The 18,680-nt window shown below is 40.2% G+C and overlaps 1 protein-coding gene across 1 annotated transcript; it reads right to left on the bottom strand.

Annotated features, from left to right (window-relative positions):
- Positions 1 to 3,187: 3,187 nt before the first annotated feature.
- Positions 3,188 to 18,367, bottom strand: LOC141726673 (uncharacterized). Its single transcript, XM_074531642.1, has 8 exons — positions 18,271 to 18,367; positions 13,479 to 13,760; positions 9,279 to 9,377; positions 6,954 to 6,980; positions 6,445 to 6,471; positions 5,631 to 5,657; positions 4,228 to 4,254; positions 3,188 to 3,237 (listed from the first exon to the last, which is right to left on the bottom strand). Exons 1-8 carry the CDS (start codon positions 18,365 to 18,367, stop codon positions 3,188 to 3,190), a joined length of 636 nt encoding a protein of 211 aa, XP_074387743.1.
- Positions 18,368 to 18,680: the final 313 nt, after the last annotated feature.

Here is an 18,680-nt window from a genome sequence, read left to right as displayed (position 1 = left end):
CCTGTGTGTGACATCTGTGTGTGTGACACCTGTGTGTGACACCTGTGTGACATCTGTGCGTGACACCTGTGTGTGACACCTGTGTGTGACAGCCGTGTGACACCTGTGTGTGACACCTGTGTGTGACACCTGTGTGACATCTGTGTGTGACACCTGTGTGTGACATCTGTGTGTGACACCTGTGTGTGACACCTGTGTGTGACACCTGTGTGACACCTGTGTGACACCTGTGTGTGACACCTGTGTGTGACACCTGTGTGACACCTGTGTGTGACATCTGTGTGTGACACCTGTGTGTGACACCTGTGTGTGTGACACCTGTGTGTGACACCTGTGTGACACCTGTGTGTGACACCTGTGTGTGACACCTGTGTGTGACACCTGTGTGACACCTGTGTGTGACACCTGTGTGTGACACCTGTGTGTGACACCTGTGTGTGACATCTGTGTGAGACACCTGTGTGTGACATCTGTGTGTGACACCTGTGTGTGACATCTGTGTGTGACACCTGTGTGACACCTGTGTGTGACACCTGTGTGTGACACCTGTGTGTGACACCCCTGTGTGACATCTGTGTGTGACATCTGTGTGACATCTGTGTGTGACACCTGTGTGTGACACCTGTGTGTGTGACACCTGTGTGTGACACCTGTGTGACACCTGTGTGACACCTGTGTGTGACACCTGTGTGTGACACCTGTGTGTGACATCTGTGCGTGACACCTGTGTGTGACACCTGTGTGTGACAGCCGTGTGACACCTGTGTGTGACACCTGTGTGTGACACCTGTGTGACACCTGTGTGTGACACCTGTGTGTGACATCTGTGTGTGACACCTGTGTGTGACACCTGTGTGTGACATCTGTGTGTGACACCTGTGTGACACCTGTGTGTGACACCTGTGTGTGACATCTGTGTGTGACACCTGTGTGTGACACCTGTGTGTGACACCTGTGTGACACCTGTGTGACACCTGTGTGTGACACCTGTGTGTGACACCTGTGTGACACCTGTGTGTGACACCTGTGTGTGACACCTGTGTGTGACACCTGTGTGTGACACCTGTGTGTGTGACACCTGTGTGTGACACCTGTGTGACACCTGTGTGTGACACCTGTGTGTGACACCTGTGTGTGACACCTGTGTGTGACACCTGTGTGTGACATCTGTGTGTGACACCTGTGTGTGACATCTGTGTGTGACACCTGTGTGACACCTGTGTGTGACACCTGTGTGTGACACCTGTGTGTGACACCTGTGTGTGACACCCCTGTGTGACATCTGTGTGTGACATCTGTGTGTGACACCTGTGTGTGACACCTGTGTGTGACACCTGTGTGTGACATCTGTGTGTGTGACACCTGTGTGTGACAGCTGTGTGTGACACCTGTGTGACACCTGTGTGTGACACCTGTGTGTGACATCTGTGTGTGACATCTGTGTGACACCTGTGTGTGACACCTGTGTGTGTGACACCTGTGTGTGACACCTGTGTGACACCTGTGTGTGACACCTGTGTGTGACACCTGTGTGTGACACCTGTGTGACACCTGTGTGTGACACCTGTGTGTGTGACACCTGTGTGTGACACCTGTGTGTGACATCTGTGTGTGACACCTGTGTGTGACACCTGTGTGTGACACCTGTGTGACACCTGTGTGTGACACCCGTGTGTGACACCTGTGTGTGACACCTGTGTGACACCTGTGTGTGTGACACCTGTGTGTGACATCTGTGTGTGACACCTGTGTGTGACACCTGTGTGTGACACCTGTGTGACACCTGTGTGTGACACCTGTGTGTGACACCTGTGTGTGACATCTGTGTGACACCTGTGTGTGACACCCGTGTGTGACACCTGTGTGACACCTGTGTGTGACATCTGTGTGTGACACCTGTGTGTGACACCTGTGTGACACCTGTGTGTGACACCTGTGTGTGACACCTGTGTGTGACATCTGTGTGTGACACCTGTGTGTGACACCTGTGTGTGACACCTGTGTGACACCTGTGTGTGACACCTGTGTGTGACACCTGTGTGTGACATCTGTGTGTGACACCTGTGTGTGACATCTGTGTGACACCTGTGTGTGACACCTGTGTGTGACACCTGTGTGACTCCTGTGTGTGACACCCGTGTGTGACACCTGTGTGTGACACCTGTGTGTGACATCTGTGTGACACCTGTGTGTGACACCTGTGTGACACCTGTGTGTGACACCTGTGTGTGACACCTGTGTGACACCTGTGTGTGACACCTGTGTGTGACACCTGTGTGTGACATCTGTGTGTGACACCTGTGTGACACCTGTGTGTGACACCTGTGTGTGTGACATCTGTGTGTGACATCTGTGTGTGACATCTGTGTGACACCTGTGTGTGACACCTGTGTGACACCTGTGTGTGACACCTGTGTGTGACACCTGTGTGTGACACCTGTGTGACACCTGTGTGTGACACCTGTGTGTGACACCTGTGTGTCCAAACAATTGATAATTAGTCTCTGTCTAATAAAAAATAATAAATGCAATAAATGCCTAATCGGTTCCTAATTAGTCTCTAATCAATCATTAATGAGTCCCTGTCTAAACAATCAATTATTAGTCAATGCCTAATCATTTATTAATTAGACAATGCCTTATCAATCCTTAATTGGTCTGTGTTTAATCAATCGTTAATTAGCCAATGTCTAATCAATCATTTATTTACTCTGTCTAATCAATCATTAATTAGTCTCCGGCCAAAGAATCACTAATTAGTCTCTGGCTAATTAATCACTAATTAGAGCCTGGCTAATCAGTCACTAATTAGTCCCTGGCTAATCAATCACTGATTAGTCCCTGTCTAATCAATCACTAATTAGTCCCTGGTTAATCAATCACCAATTATTCCCTGGCTAATCAGTCACTAATTAGTCCCTGTCTAATCAATCACTAATTAGTGCCTGGCTAATCAATCCCTAATTAGTCCCTGGGTAATTAATCACTAATTAGTGCCTGGCTGATCAATCACTAATTAGTCCCTGGTTAATCAGTCACTAATTAGTCCCTGTCTAATCAGTCACTAATTAGTCCCTGTTTAATCAATCACTAATTAGTGCCTGGCTAATCAATCCCTAATTAGTCCCTGGCTAATCAATCCCTGATTAGTCCCTGGCTAATCAGTCACTAATTAGTCCCTGGCTAATTAATCGCTAATTGCAGCCTCACCCAGTCTCGTGTCCATCTCCAGTTTCTCTGTGGGGGCAGAAATGGAAATTGGGGTATTCTGGGATATTGATTAATTCATTAATTAACATTAATTATTAATTATTCATGAAATCAAAATAATGAATTTATTATTAGAAATTAAATTATTAATATAAATGAATTATTGTTATTATTTATTCTTTGAATATAATTTATTATCAGAAATATTATTAAAACTAATAATAATTAATGATTATTTCATTAATTTCAATTAATTTTTAGGAAATTTAATTTATAGATATATAATAATGATTATAAGGAATAATTTATTATTAATAATTTGCTCTTAGAAATTTGAATTTATTATTAGAAATCAATAATTATTAATGAATCTTTATTATTTACTTAAGAGAAAATTAAATTATTATAAATTCTTAATTATTAATGAATATTTTATCATTAATTATAAAAATAATTTTAATAAAAACTAATATTAATGGATATTATATTATTATTAATTCATTATGAGAGACGTAAATTCTATTAGAAATTGTTCATTATTCATTAATATTTTAATATTAATATTTCCTTATTAGGAAATTGATTTTATTAGACGTTAATAATTATTAATATTTAGTTATAATTATTTTACTATCATAAAATTTAAAAATTGTTATAAGTTAATAATTACTAATTACTAGTTAATTATTATTAATCACTTCCTAGAAAATTCATTTTATTAATAGCAGTGAATAATTATTAATGAATACTTTCTCATTATTAATTAAGAGAAAATCGCAATTAGAAATATAAAAATTATGAATATTTTGCTATTAGAAATCTGAATTAATTATTGTACATTAATGCTAATTAACAAATATTTAAAAATTATTATTAATGAATTAAATAATGTTTAATTCAGGCTTCAAATAAATTTTAAATTAATTGGAAATTTCCCAGATTGATCTCTCTGAGAATTAATTAATCCCTGAATTAATTGATTAATTAATTAATTAATTAGCAGAAATCTCCATTTACCCCTCTGGAGTTTCGCCGTCACCTCCTCTGGAAAAAACAGAAAATGGAAATTATTAATTGGAAATTAATCATTAATTAATGCTGAACAAATAATTAATGATTGCTGCTATAAATAAATATTAAATTTAATAAAAACAATAACTATTATTATTATTATTATTATTATTATTATTATTATTATTATTACTATTACTATTAGTATTATTAGTATTATTAGTATTATTACTATTACTATTACTATTACTATTACTATTACTATTATTACTATTATTATTATCTGAAAAAACAGAAAAATGGAAATTATTATTTGGAAATTAATCATTAATTAATGCAGAACAAATAATTAATGATTGCGGCTATAAATAAATATTAAATTTAATAATAATAATAATAATAATAATAATAATAATAATAATAATAATAATGTAATTATTATTGTTATTATTATTACTAATATTATTACTATTATTACTATTATTATTATTATTATCTGGAAAAAACAGAAAAATGGAAATTATTAATTGGAAATTAATCATTAATTAATGCTGAACAAATTATTAATGAATGCTGCTCTAAATAAATATTCAATTATTGTTGTTATTAATATTAATATTAATATTGAGAATGAGTATAATGATAATAATAATAAGAATAATATATTAATAATTATTTTGAAATTTATTTTTGTAATATTTCTAAACTTTCACTATTATTTAAAACATTGTTATTAATTAATCCATTATTATTAATTATTGCATTATATTTATTATTCAAATATTTAATTATTACTCATTACTATAGTAATAATTAATAATTACATACATGTCTTCAATAGTTACTTATTATATAATAATCATTATAACGTCATTCATTAACTTTATAATTATAATTATATTTTAATAACTTATCAATTAATCTAAGAATATTATTTATAATAATTAAAATCATTATTTATTGGAAAGAGATTAATAAAGTATTCAAGTCTAATAATTAGTGTCCATGTTAATTAGTCTGTCTAATCAATAATTTCTCTATTTAATCTATAATTAATCTGTATCTAATAAATAAATGATTATTCTTTTTCTAATCAATAACTAATTGATCTATGTGTAATAAATCATTATTTAGATAATTAATCTATGTCTAATAAATTATTAATTTTTTTTAATGATTATCTATTTTGAGGCTAAAGTATCATTCATTAGAGGCTAATTACAAATAATTTAAATGCTTAATTATAATAATAAATATATATCAAAGTAAATATATATTTAAATTAATAAATAAATATAATAAATATAATAAAAATGAATGATTAATTAGAGGCTAATTGCTAATTAACTGCTAATAATTAACTAATTAATGTTAATTAGTGTTAATGAATGAACGGGTGCGGCTCTTACCCAGCTCCATCCTCAGCTCCTCGGTGTCTGCCGGGATTTGGGGATTCAGGGATGGAAAAATTTGGGAATTTTGGGAATTTTGGGGGAATTTTTGGGATTTCGGGAATTTGGGAATTTTGGGGATTTTGGAGTGGAAATTTTGGGAATTTGGGGATTCAGGGAGGGAAATTTTTGGGAATTCCAGAAATTTTTGGGTTTTAGGGAAGGGGAATTCCGTGAATTTGGGGTTGAAATTTTGGGAATTTTTGAGATTTAGGAGAAGGAATTTTGGCAGATTCCAGAAATTTTGGGGATTTGGGGAATTTTGGGGATTTAGGAGCGGGAATTTTGGAGGATTCCGGGAATTTTGGAGATTTTGGGGAATTTTTGGGATTTAGGGTTGGGAATTCTGGGAATTTTCAAGATTTTGGAATGGAAATTTTGGGGGTTTTTGGGGATTTGGGGTTGGGAATTTCGGGAATTTGGGGATTTTGGAATGGAAATTTTGGGGGAATTTCGGGAATTTGGGGATTTTGGAAGGGAAATTTTGGGGGAATTTCGGGAATTTGGGGATTTTGGAAGGGAAATTTTGGGGAATTTGGGGAATTTTTGGGATTTAGGACTGGGAATTCCAAGAGAAATTGGGGATTTCGGGCTGACATTTTTGGGAATTTTGGGAATTTTGGGAATTTTTGGGGTTTCAGGACAGGAAATGTTGGGAATTTGGGAATTCCGGGAATTTGGGAATTTTGGGAATTCCGGGAATTTGGGAATTTTGGGAATTTGGGGATTTTTGGGAATTTGGGAATTTTCGGGCATTGCCGGCTGAGCTCACCCTCGCTGATTTCCTGCTGGGATTTCCCTGGGAACGGGAGAGGAAATGGAAATTTGAATTGAAATGTGTTCATTCTGAAATTTTAATGAATTTATTTTATTTTATTTTATTTTATTTTATTTTATTTTATTTTATTTTATTTTATTTTATTTTATTTATTTTCATTTATTTTTAATTCTTTTCATCTCTTTTCATATTTGAATTTATTTTATTGGGTTTTTGTTTTGTTCTATTCCATTTCACATTTCACATCCCATTATATTTATTTTAATTAAGCGAAATTTAATTAATTTCATTTCATTTCATCAATTTTATTTCATTTCATATTTGATTCCATTTCTGCAAATTTAATTTAATTGATTTCATATCATCCAATCTCATCAATTTGACTTAATTTCGTTTTCTATTTCATACAGGGTTTAATTTTCCGTTCTTTTGGATTGAAATAAATTTAAAATTCAAATTAAATTTAAGTAATAATTATGAAATGAATTCGTTAATGCACTCACGCTCCTGAGCCAGAATCCGGCGGTCCCCTGGTAATTAATGGGAAATTAATGAGTAATTAATGGGAAATTAAAGGCAAAATAATGGGAAATTAAAGGGAAATTAATGAGTAATTAATGGGAAATTAATGGGTGATTAATGGGAAATTAAAGGGTAATTAATGGCAAATTAATGGGAAATTAATGGGGAATTAATGGGAATTAATGGGGAATTGATGGGAAATTAATGGGAAATTAATGGGAAATTGAAGGCAAATTAATGGGAAATTAAAGGGAAATTAATGGGAAATTAAAGGTAATAAATGGGAAATTAAAGGTAATTAATGGGAAATTAAAGTCAAATTAATGGGAAATTAATGGGGAATTAATGGGAAATTAAAGGGAATTAATGGGGAATTAATGGGAAATTAAAGGGAATTAATGGGGAATTAATGGGAAAAAGGGGAAATAAAAAGGGGGAAAAAGGGGAAATAAAAAGGAAAAAAGGGAAATAAAATGGGAAAAAGGGAATTAAAAAGGGGGAAAAAGGGGAAATAAAAATGGGAAAAAAGGGGGGAAAAACAGGAAAAAAAGGGGAATAAAAGGGGAAATAAAACGGGAAAAAAGGGGAAATAAAAAGGGGGGAAAGGGAAAATAAAAAGGGGAAATAAAAAGGGAAAAAAGGGGAAATAAAAAGGAAAAAAGGGAATTAAAAAGGGAAAAAAGGGGAAAGAAAAACGAGAAAAAAGGGGAAAAAAGGGGGAAAAAAGAGGAAAAAAAGGGGAATAAAAAGGGGGGGAAAGGGAATAAAAAGGGGAAATAAAAAGGGAAAAAAGGGGGAATAAAAAGGGAACAAAAGAAAATAAAAAGGGGAAGGAAAGGGAAATAAAAAGGGGAAAAAAGGAGAAATAAAAACGGGAAAAAAGGGAAAAAAAGGGGGAAATAAAAGGGCAAAAAAGGGGAAAAAGGAAAATAAAGACGGGAAGGAAAGGGGAATAAAAAGGGGAAAAAAGGGGAATAAAAAGGGGAAAAAAGGGGAAATAAAAGGAGAAAAAAGGGGAAATAAAAACGAGAAAAAAGGGGGGAAAAGGGGAAATAAAACGGGGGGAAAGGGGAAATAAAAAGGGGAAAAAAGGGAAATAAAAAGGGGAAAAAAGGTGAAAAAAGGGGAAAATAAAAAGGGAAAAAAGAGGAAAAAAGGGGAAATAAAAAGGGAATTAAAAAGGGGAAAAAGGGGAAATAAAAAGGGGAAAAAGGGGGAAATAAAAACGGAAAAAAGGGGGAAAAGGGGGGAAAAAAGAGAGAAAAAAAGGGAAATAAAAAGGGGAAAAAGGGGAAATAAAAAGGGAAAAGGGGAATTAAAAAGGGGAAAAAGGGGAAATAAAAACGGGAAAAAAGGGGGGGAAAGAGGAAAAAAAGGGGAATAAAAAGGGGAAAAAAGGGGAAATAAAAAGGGGGAAGGAAAGGGAAATAATAAGGGGGGAAAGAGGAAATAAAAACGGGAAAAAGGGGGAAAAAAGGGAAATAAAAACGGGAAAAGGGAAATAAAAAGGGGGGGAAAAAGGGGAAATAAAAAGAGGAAATAAAAAGGGGAAAAAGGAGAAAAAAGGGGAAAATAAAAAGGGGAAAAAAGGGAAATAAAAAGGGGAAAAAGGGGAAAATAAAACGGAAAAAAAAAGAGGAAAAAAGGGGAATAAAAAGGGGAAAAAGGGAAATAAAAAGGGGAAAGAAAAAGGGGGGGAAAGGGGGAATAAAAAGGAAAAAAGGGAAATAAAAGGGGAAAAAAGGGGAAATAAAAATGAGAAAAAAGGGGAAAATAAAGGGGAAAAAAGAGGAAAAAAAGGGAAAAAGGGGAAATAAAAAGGGGAAAAAGGGAAATAAAACGGGAAAAGGGGAATTAAAAAGGGGAAAAAAGGGAAATAAAAAGAGGAAATAAAAAGGGGAAAATAAAAAAGGGGAAATAAAAAGGGGGAAAAAGGGAAATAAAAAGGGGGGAAAAGGGGAAATAAAAAGGGGAAAAAGGGGGAATAAAAAGAAAAAAAGGGAAATAAAAAGGGAAAAAAAGGGAATTAAAAAGGGGAAAAAAGGGGGAAAAAAGAGGAAAAAAAGGGGAATAAAAGGGGAAAAAAGGGGAAATAAAACGGGAAAAGGGGAATTAAAAACGGGAAAAAAAGGGAAATAAAAGGGGGAAAAAAAGGGAAAAAGGGGAAATAAAAAGAAGAAATAAAAAGGGGAAAAAAGGAAAATAAAAATGAAAAAAGAAAGGGAAAAGGAGAAATAAAAAAGGAAAATAAAAAGGGGGAAAGGGAGGAAAAGCCAGGGCAAATTGGGATTTTTGATTCCACTCACGGCGCAGGCGCAGTGCGGCCGCCAGGAGCAGCCCCAGCGCGAGGAGGAGGAGGAGGACGAAGGCCGGGAGCCAGCGGGAGGGGGAGGGGAAAAACACGGCTGGGAAAGAGATGGGAATGGGGGAAATGGGAATTGTGGGGGGAAATATGGAAATTCTATTAAAAAAAAAGGAAAAATTCTATAAAAAATGGGAATTTTGGGGGAAAAAATACGAGAATTCTATAAAAAATGGGAATTGTGGAGGAAAAAATACAAAAATTCTATTAAAAAATACAAGAATTCCATAAAAAATGGGAATTTTGGGGGAAAAAAGACAAGAATTCTATAGAAATGGGAATTATAGGGGAAAAAAATATACAAGAATTCTATTAAAAATGAGAATTGTGGGAAAAATACAAGAATTCTATATAAAATACAAGAATTCTATAAAAAATGGGAAAATTCTATAGAAATTGGAATTATGGGAAAAAAACCGAGAATTTTATAAAAAATGGGAAAATTCTATAAAAAAATGGGAATTAAGGGGGAAAAAAGAGAATTGCATTAAAAATGGGAATTTATGGCCAAAAAAATCGGGAATTCCATTAAAAAATTGGAATTATAGCAAAAAATGGGAATTATGGTAAAATACCCCATGGGAATTTCATTAAAAATGGGAATTATGGGGCGACAAAATACAAGAATTCCATAAAAAATGGGAATTGTGGAAGAAAAAATACAAAAATTCTATTAAAAAATACAAGAATTCTATAAAAAATTGGAATTATCGGAAAAAATACAAGAATTCGATAAAAATGGGAATTTTGGGGGGAAAAATACAAGAATTCTATAAAAAATGGGAATTGTGGGGAAAAATGAAAATTGCATTAAAAATGGGAATTTATGGCCAAAAAAATCGGGAATTCCACTAAAAATGAGAATTCCATTTAAAAATTGGAATTATAGCCAAAAAATGGGAATTTTAGGGCGACAAAATACAAGAATTCTATAAAAAAGACAAGAATTCCATAAAAAATGGGAATTGTGGAGGAAAAAGTACAAAAATTCTATTAAAAAATACAAGAATTCTATAAAAAATGGAAAAATTCTATAAAAAATGGGAATTATGGGGAGAAAAATGTGAATTATGGAAAAAACCACAGGAATTCCATAAAAAAATGGGAATTATGGGGGGAAAAATACGAGAATTCCATTAAAAAATACGAGAATTCCATTAAAAATGGGAATTTTGGGGGAAAAATACAAGAATTCCATTAAAAAATACAAGAATTCCATAAAAAATGGGAATTATTGCAAAAAAATCCCACAGGAATTCGGTAAAAAATGGGAATTATGGGAAAAATGAAAATTGCATTAAAAAATGGGAATTTATGGCCAAAACAATCGGGAATTCCATTTAAAAATTGGAATTATAGCAAAAAATGGGAATTATGGTAAAAAACCCCATGGGAATTCCATTAAAAATGGGAATTATGGCCAAAAAAAAGGGAATTTCATCAAAAAATTGGAATTCCACTTTAAAATGGGAATTATGGCAAAAAAAATGGGAATTCTGTCAAAAATGGGAATTATGGAAAAAACCACAGGAATTCCATAAAAAATTGGAATTATGGGGAAAAATGAAAATTGCATTAAAAATGGGAATTATGGTAAAAAACCCGGTGAATTCTGTAAAAATGGGAATTCCATTTAAAAAAATTGGAATTATGGGAAAAAAAGGGAATTATGGCAATAAATAATAATATAGGCATATTATTATTTATTATTCATAATTATGGCAATAAATAATAAAATAGGAATTCTGTAAAAAGTGGGAATTGAGGCAGGAGAAAACCCCAGGGAATGCCATTAAAAATGAGAATTCCACAAAGAAATGGGAATTTTGTCAAGAAACTGGAATTCCGCCAAAAATCAGGAATTCTGTCCCAAACTGGGAAGTTTTGTATCCCTAAATTCCGAATTTCCCATTCCTGAACTGAGAATTCCCCAACTCCCAAACTGGGAATTCTCCCATCCCCAAACTGGGAATTCCATCCCAAACTGGGAATTCCATCCCAAACTGGGAATTCCATCCCGACCCCTCCCAAATCCCACAAAAACCCAGAAAACGCTGGAAAATCCCCCCAAAACACGGAAAAACCCTGAAAACTCCGAAAAATGCCAGAAATCCCTGGAAAATTCCTGGAAACTCCCAGAAAAAGCCAGAAAATCCCCAAAAACACTGGGAAACACTGGAAATCCCTAGGAAAAAAAAAACCCAGAAAACCTTGGGAAATCCCAAAAAACCCAGGAAAACCCCAGAAAATGCTGGAAAACGCTGGACAGCTTCAGGAAACCCCAGAAAATCCCCCAAAATACCCCAAAAAACCCTACAAAATTACAAAAATACCCAAAAAAATACCCATAAAAATCCCCCGAACCCCGCTGGATTTTCCCGTTCCGTGCAGAATTCCCGATTGCAGAATTCCCGATTGCAGAATTCCCGATTTCCCGGCCCCTGAAAAACCCCAGAAAATCCCAGAAAACCCCAAAAAACCCTACAAAATCACAAAAATACCCAAAAACAACCCCCTAAAATTCCCAATAAAAACCCCGAACCCCGCTGGATTTTCCCGTTCCTTGCACAATTCCCGATTGCAGAATTCCCGATTTTCCAGCCCCTCACCCGCGATCACCACGGCGGACTCGGCGCCGATCCCGATCTTGGAAACCCCAAGAAAACCCCAAAAAACCCTACAAAATCACAAAAATACCCAAAAAAACCCCATAAAAATCCCCCAAACCCCAAACCCCGCTGGATTTTCCCGTTCCTTGCAGAATTCCCGATTGCAGAATTCCCGATTTCCCGGCCGATCCCGCCCTGGAAACCCCAAGAAAACCCCAGAGAATCCCAGAAAACCCCAAAAAAACCCCAAAACCACCCCAGAAAACCCTACAAAAACCCCCTAAAATTCCCAAAAAACCCCAAACCCCTCTGGATTTTCCCGTTCCTTGCAGAATTCCCGATTTCCCGGCCCCTCACCCGCGATCACCACGGCGGACTCGGCGCCGATCCCGATCTTAGAAACCCCAAGAAAACCCCAGAAAACCCCAGAAAACCCTACAAAATCACAAAAATACCCAAAAAAACCCCATAAAATTCCCAAAAAACCCCGAACCCCGCTGGATTTTCCCGTTCCTTGCACAATTCCCGATTGCAGAATTCCCGATTTCCCGGCCCCTCACCCGAGATCACCACGGCGGACTCGGCGCCGATCCCGATCTTGGAAACCCCAAGAAAACCCAAAAAAACCCCTACAAAATCACAAAAATACCCCAAAAAAAACCCATAAAATTCCAAAAAAAATCCCCCAAACCCCGAACCCCGCTGGATTTTCCCGTTCCGTGCAGAATTCCCGATTGCAGAATTCCCGATTGCAGAATTCCCGATTTCCCGGCCGCTCACCCGCGATCACCACGGGCGGACTCCGCGGCCGATCCCGATCTTGGAAACCCCAAAAAATCCCAGAAAATCCCAAAAACCCCTACAAAATCACAAAAATAACCCAAAAAACCCCCATAAAATTCCCAATAAAAACCCCGAACCGCGCTGGATTTTCCCGTTCCGTGCACAATTCCCGATTGCAGAATTCCCGATTGCAGAATTCCCGATTTCCTGGCCGATCCCGCCCTGGAAACCCCAAGAAAACCCCAGAAAATCCCAAAAAAACATCCCAAAAAACCCTACAAAATCACAAAAATACCCCAAAAAATCCCCATAAAAATCCCAATAAAAACCCCAAGCCCCGCTGGATTTTCCCGTTCCTTGCAGAATTCCCGATTGCAGAATTCCCGATTTCCCGGCCCCTGAAAAACCCCAGAAAATCCCAGAAAAACCCCCAGAAAACCCTACAAAATCACATATACAAAATACAAAATTGCCCAAAAAAACCCCTAAAATTCCCAATAAAAACCCCAAACCCCGCTGGATTTTCCCGTTCCGTGCAGAATTCCCGATTTCCCGGCCCCTCACCCGCGATCTCCACGGCGGACTCGGCGCCGATCCCGATCTTGGAAACCCCAAGAAAACCCCAGAAAACCCAAAAAAACCCTACAAAATCACAAAAATACCCCCCAAAAAAACCCGTAAAAATCCCCCAAACCCCAACCCCGCTGGATTTTCCCGTTCCGTGCAGAATTCCCGATTTTCCGGCCGCTCACCCGCGATCACCACGGCGGACTCGGCGGCCGCTCCCGGCTCCGGCCCCAGCGCTCTGCAAACGGCACCGGCGGCACCGGAGCCCGGCCGGGGCAGCAGCAGCGAGATCCCGGCACTTTGGGAATCATTCTGGGGATGATTTTGGGAATTTTCGGGATTGTCCCGGGCGGGCCCGGAGCCCCAGAGCAGGCGCAGGTTCGGCTGCGGCGGCTCCGCGAGGCAGCGCAGGCGGAGCCCGGGCCCGGCCGGGCCCTCCAGCACCAGGAGCGGAGCCCGGAGCGCCCCTGGGGGAGAGAGCGGGGAATGAGCGAGGGGGGAAAGGGGAAAGGAGCGGGGCAAAAATCCCCGGTTTGGGGCAAAAATCCCCGGTTTGGGGCAATGATCCCCGGTTTGGGGCAATGATCCCTCAGTGATTTGGGGCAAAAATCTCCGGTTTGGGGCAATGATCCCCCATTGATTTGGGTCAGTAATCCCAAATTGATTTGGGTCAACGTTCCCCCAGTGATTTGGGGCACAAATCTCCAGTTTTGGGGCAATGTTCCCCCAGTGATTTGGGGCAATGATCCCCCAGTGATTTGGGGCAAAAATCTCCGGTTTGGGGCAATGATCCCCCATTGATTTGGGGCAAAAATCCCCCAGTGATTTGGGGCAAAAATCTCCGGTTTGGGTCAATGCACCCCCAGTGATTTGGGGCAAAAATTCCCGGTTTGGGGCAAAAATTCCCGGTTTGGGGCAATGATCCCTCAGTGATTTGGGGCAAAAATCTCCAGTTTGGGGCAATGTTCCCCCAGTGATTTGGGTCAATGATTCCCCAGTGATTTGGGGCAAAAATCTCCAGTTTGGGGCAATGATCCCCCATTGATTTGGGGCAAAAATCTCCAGTTTGGGGCAATGATCCCCCATTGATTTGGGGCAAAAATCTCCGGTTTGGGGCAATGATCCCCCAGTGATTTGGATCAATAATCCCGGATTGATTGCAATCAATAATTCAGAATTGGTTGGTGTTAATGTTCCCAAATAGTTTGGGGTGGACAATCCTGAATTGATTTGGGTCAATAATCCTGAATTGATTTGGATCAATATTCCTGAATTGATTTGGAGTAATAATCCCCCATTGATTTGGGTCAATAATCCCAGATTGATTTGGATCAATATTCCTGAATTATTTGGGATCAATATACTCAAATTCTCCAAGATCAATAATCCTGAATTGATTGGGGTCAGTAATCCTGAACTGATTGGGTCAATAATCCTGAATCCATTGGCATCAATATTCCCAAATTGTTTGGTATCAATATTCTCAAATTCATTGGGATCAATATTCCTGAATTAATTTGGATCAATATACTCAAATTATCCAAGCTCAATAATCCTGAATTGATTTGGGTCAGTAATCCCGGATTGATTGCGATCAACAATTCAGAATTGGTTGGTGTCAATGTTCCCAAACAGTTTGGGGTCAATCACCATGGATCGATTTGGGTCAATAATCCTGAATTGATTGGGATCAATATTCCCAAATTGTTTTGGATCAATATTCCCAAATTGATTGGGATCAATAATCCTGAGTTGATTTGGGGTCAATAATGCTGGAATTTATTGGGATCAATACCCTGGGATTGATTGGTTGGGATCAATATTCCCAAATGGATTGGGATCAATTTAGCCCGGGCGGGGTTAGTTTGGGTTCAATATTCTCAAATTTTTGGGTTCAATATCCCGGGGTTTTGGGGTTTCCCATTCCTGGAATTTTGGGGGTTCCCAGAATTTTTGGGGGTTCCCATTCCTGGGGTTTTTGGGATTTCCCATTCCTGGAATTTTGGGAGTTCCCGGGGTTTTTGGGTTCCCGGGGTTTTTGGGTTTCCGTGGTTTTTGGGGTTCCCGGGGTTTTTGGGGTTCCCGGGGTTTTTGGGGTTTCCCATTCCTGGGGTTTTTTTGGGGTTCAATATCCTGGAATTTTGGGGCTTTCTTATTTCTGGGGTTTTTGGGGTTTCCCATTCCCAGAATTCAGGATCCCCATTCCCAGGATTTTTGGGGTTCCCGGGGTTTTTGGGGTTCCCAGGATTTTTGGGGTTCCCGTTCCCAGGATTCAGGATCCCCATTCCCAGGATTTTTGGGGTTTCCAGGATTTTTGGGGTTCCCGGGGTTTTTGGGGTTTCCAGGATTTTTGGGGTTCCCGGGGTTTTTGGGGTTCCCGGGGTTTTTGGGGTTTCCCATTCCTGGGTTTTTTTGGGGTTCAATATCCTGGAATTTTGGGGGTTTCCTATTTCTGGGGTTTTTGGGGTTTCCCATTCCCGGAATCCAGGATCCCCATTCCCAGGATTTTGGGGGTTTCCAGGATTTTTGGGGTTCCCGGGGTTTTTGGGGTTCCCAGGATTTTTAGGGTTCCCGGGGTTTTTGGGGTTTCCCATTCCTGGGGTTTTTTTTGGGGTTCAATATCCTGGAATTTTGGGGCTTTCTTATTTCTGGAGTTTTTGGGGTTTCCCATTCCCAGGATTTTTGGTGTTCCCAGGATTTTTGGGGTTTCTGTGGTTTTTGGGGTTCCCGGGGTTTTTGGGGTTCCCAGGATTTTTAGGGTTCCCGGGGTTTTTGGGGTTTCTGTGGTTTTTGGTGTTTCTGTGGTTTTTGGGGTTCCCAGGATTTTTAGGGTTCCCGGGATTTTTGGGGTTCCCGGGGTTTTTGGGGTTTCCAGGATTTTTGGGGTTCCCGGGGTTTTTGGGGTTCCCGGGGTTTTTGGGGTTTCCCATTCCTGGGTTTTTTTGGGGTTCAATATCCTGGAATTTTGGGGGTCTCCTATTTCTGGAGTTTTTGGGGTTTCCCATTCCCAGGATTTTTGGGGGTTCCCGGGGTTTTTGGGGTTCCCGGGGTTTTTGGGGTTTCCCATTCCTGGGTTTTTTTGGGGTTCAATATCCTGGAATTTTGGGGGTTTCCTATTTCTGGGGTTTTTGGGGTTTCCCATTACCGGAATCCAGGATCCCCATTCCCAGGATTTTGGGGGTTCCCAGGATTTTGGGGTTCCCGGGGTTTTTGGGGTTTCCCATTCCTGGGGTTTTTTTGGGGTTCAATATCCTGGAATTTTGGGGCTTTCTTATTTCTGGGGTTTTTGGGGTTTCCCATTCCCGGAATTCAGGATCCCCATTCCCAGGATTTTTGGGGTTCCCGGGGTTTTTGGGGTTCCCGGGATTTTGGGGTTCTCGGGGTTTTTGGGGTTTCCCATTCCTGGAGTTTTTGGGGTTCAATATCCTGGAATTTTGGGTGTTTTCTATTTCTGGGATTTTTGGGGTTTCCCATTCCCAGAATCCAGGATCCCCATTCCCAGGATTTTTGGGGTTCCCGGGGTTTTTGGGGTTCCCGGGGTTTTTGGGGTTTCCCATTCCTGGGGTTTTTTTGGGGTTCAATATCCTGGAATTTTGGGGCTTTCTTATTTCTGGAGTTTTTGGGGTTTCCCATTCCCAGGATTTTTGGTGTTCCCAGGATTTTTGGGGTTCCCGGGGTTTTTGGGGTTCCCAGGATTTTTAGGGTTCCCGGGGTTTTTGGGGTTTCCCATTCCTGGGGTTTTTTTGGGGTTCAATATCCTGGAATTTTGGGGCTTTCTTATTTCTGGAGTTTTTGGGGTTTCCCATTCCCAGGATTTTTGGTGTTCCCAGGATTTTTGGGGTTTCTGTGGTTTTTGGGGTTCCCGGGGTTTTTGGGGTTCCCGGGATTTTTGGGGGTTCCCGGGGTTTTTGGGGTTTCCCATTCCTGGGGTTTTTTGGGGTTCAATATCCTGGAATTTTTGGGGTTTCCTATTTATGGGGTTTTTGGGGTTTCCCATTCCGGGAATCCAGGATCCCCATTCCCAGGATTTTTGGGGTTCCCGGGGGTTTTGGGGTTTCCCATTCCCAGAATTCAGGATCCCCATTCCCAGGAGTTTTGGGGTTCAGTATCCCAGAATTTTTGGGGGTTCCCGGGGTTTTTGGGGTTTCCCATTCCTGGGGTTTTTTTGGGGTTCAATATCCTGGAATTTTTGGGGTTTCCTATTTCTGGGATTTTTGGGGTTTCCCATTACCGGATCCAGGATCCCCATTCCCAGGATTTTTGGGGTTCCCGGGGTTTTTGGGGTTCCCAGGATTTTTGGGGTTTCCAGGATTTTGCGGTTTCTGTGGTTTTTGGGGTTCCCGGGATTTTTGGGGTTCCCGGGGTTTTTGGCGTTCCCAGGATTTTTGGGGTTCCCGGGGTTTTTGGGGTTCCCAGCATTTTTGGGGTTCCCGGGGTTTTTGGGGTTTCCCATTCCTGGGGTTTTTTTTGGGGTTCAATATCCTGGAATTTTTGGGGTTTCCTATTTCTGGGATTTTTGGGGTTTCCCATTCCCGGAATCCAGGATCCCCATTCCCAGGAGTTTTGGGGTTCCCGGGGTTTTTGGGGTTCCCGGGGGTTTTGGGGTTTCCCATTCCCAGAATTCAGGATCCCCATTCCCAGGAGTTTTGGGGTTCAGTATCCCAGAATTTTTGGGGGTTCCCGGGGTTTTTGGGGTTTCTGTGGTTTTTGGGGTTTCTGTGGTTTTTGGGGTTCCCGGGGTTTTTGGGGTTCCCAGGATTTTTGGGGTTCCCGGGATTTTTGGGGTTTCTGTGGTTTTTGGGGTTCTCAGGGTTTTTGGTGTTCCCGGGGTTTTTGGGATTCCCAGCATTTTTGGGGTTCCCGGGGTTTTTGGGGTTTCCCGTTCCCGGGATTCAGGATCCCCATTCCCAGGACGGGATCACGGCTCCGCGGGGATTTGGATCCCGAATTCCCGAATTCCCGATGCCACAAACTCACCGGTTACGGGACCGAGCACCGAGAGCGCCAGGAGCAGCAGCAGCGGGGGCGGGGATCCCGATCCTGATCCCGATCCTGATCCCGATCCCGATCCCATTCCTGGTCCCAATCCCAATCCGGATCCTGTTCCTGATCCTGATCCCAAACCCGATCCTGTTCCTGATCCCAATGCTGATCCCAATCCAATCCCGATCCTGATCCTGATCCTGATCCCGATCCTGGTCTTGGTCCTGATCCTATTCTTGATCCCAATCCTGATCCTGATCCTATTCCTGATCCCAATTCCGGTCCTGATCCTGATCCTGATCCTGATCCTGATCCCGATCCTGATCCAATCCCAATCCTGGTCTTGGTCCTGATCCTATTCTTGATCCCGATCCTGATCCCAATTCCGGTCCTGATCCTGATCC

This window comes from Zonotrichia albicollis, chromosome 38 (genome assembly GCF_047830755.1).
Source record: "Zonotrichia albicollis isolate bZonAlb1 chromosome 38, bZonAlb1.hap1, whole genome shotgun sequence".
Lineage (NCBI taxonomy): Eukaryota > Metazoa > Chordata > Aves > Passeriformes > Passerellidae > Zonotrichia > Zonotrichia albicollis.
Note: the sequence above shows the minus strand (reverse complement) of the source record. Positions and strands in the feature narration are given on the sequence as shown.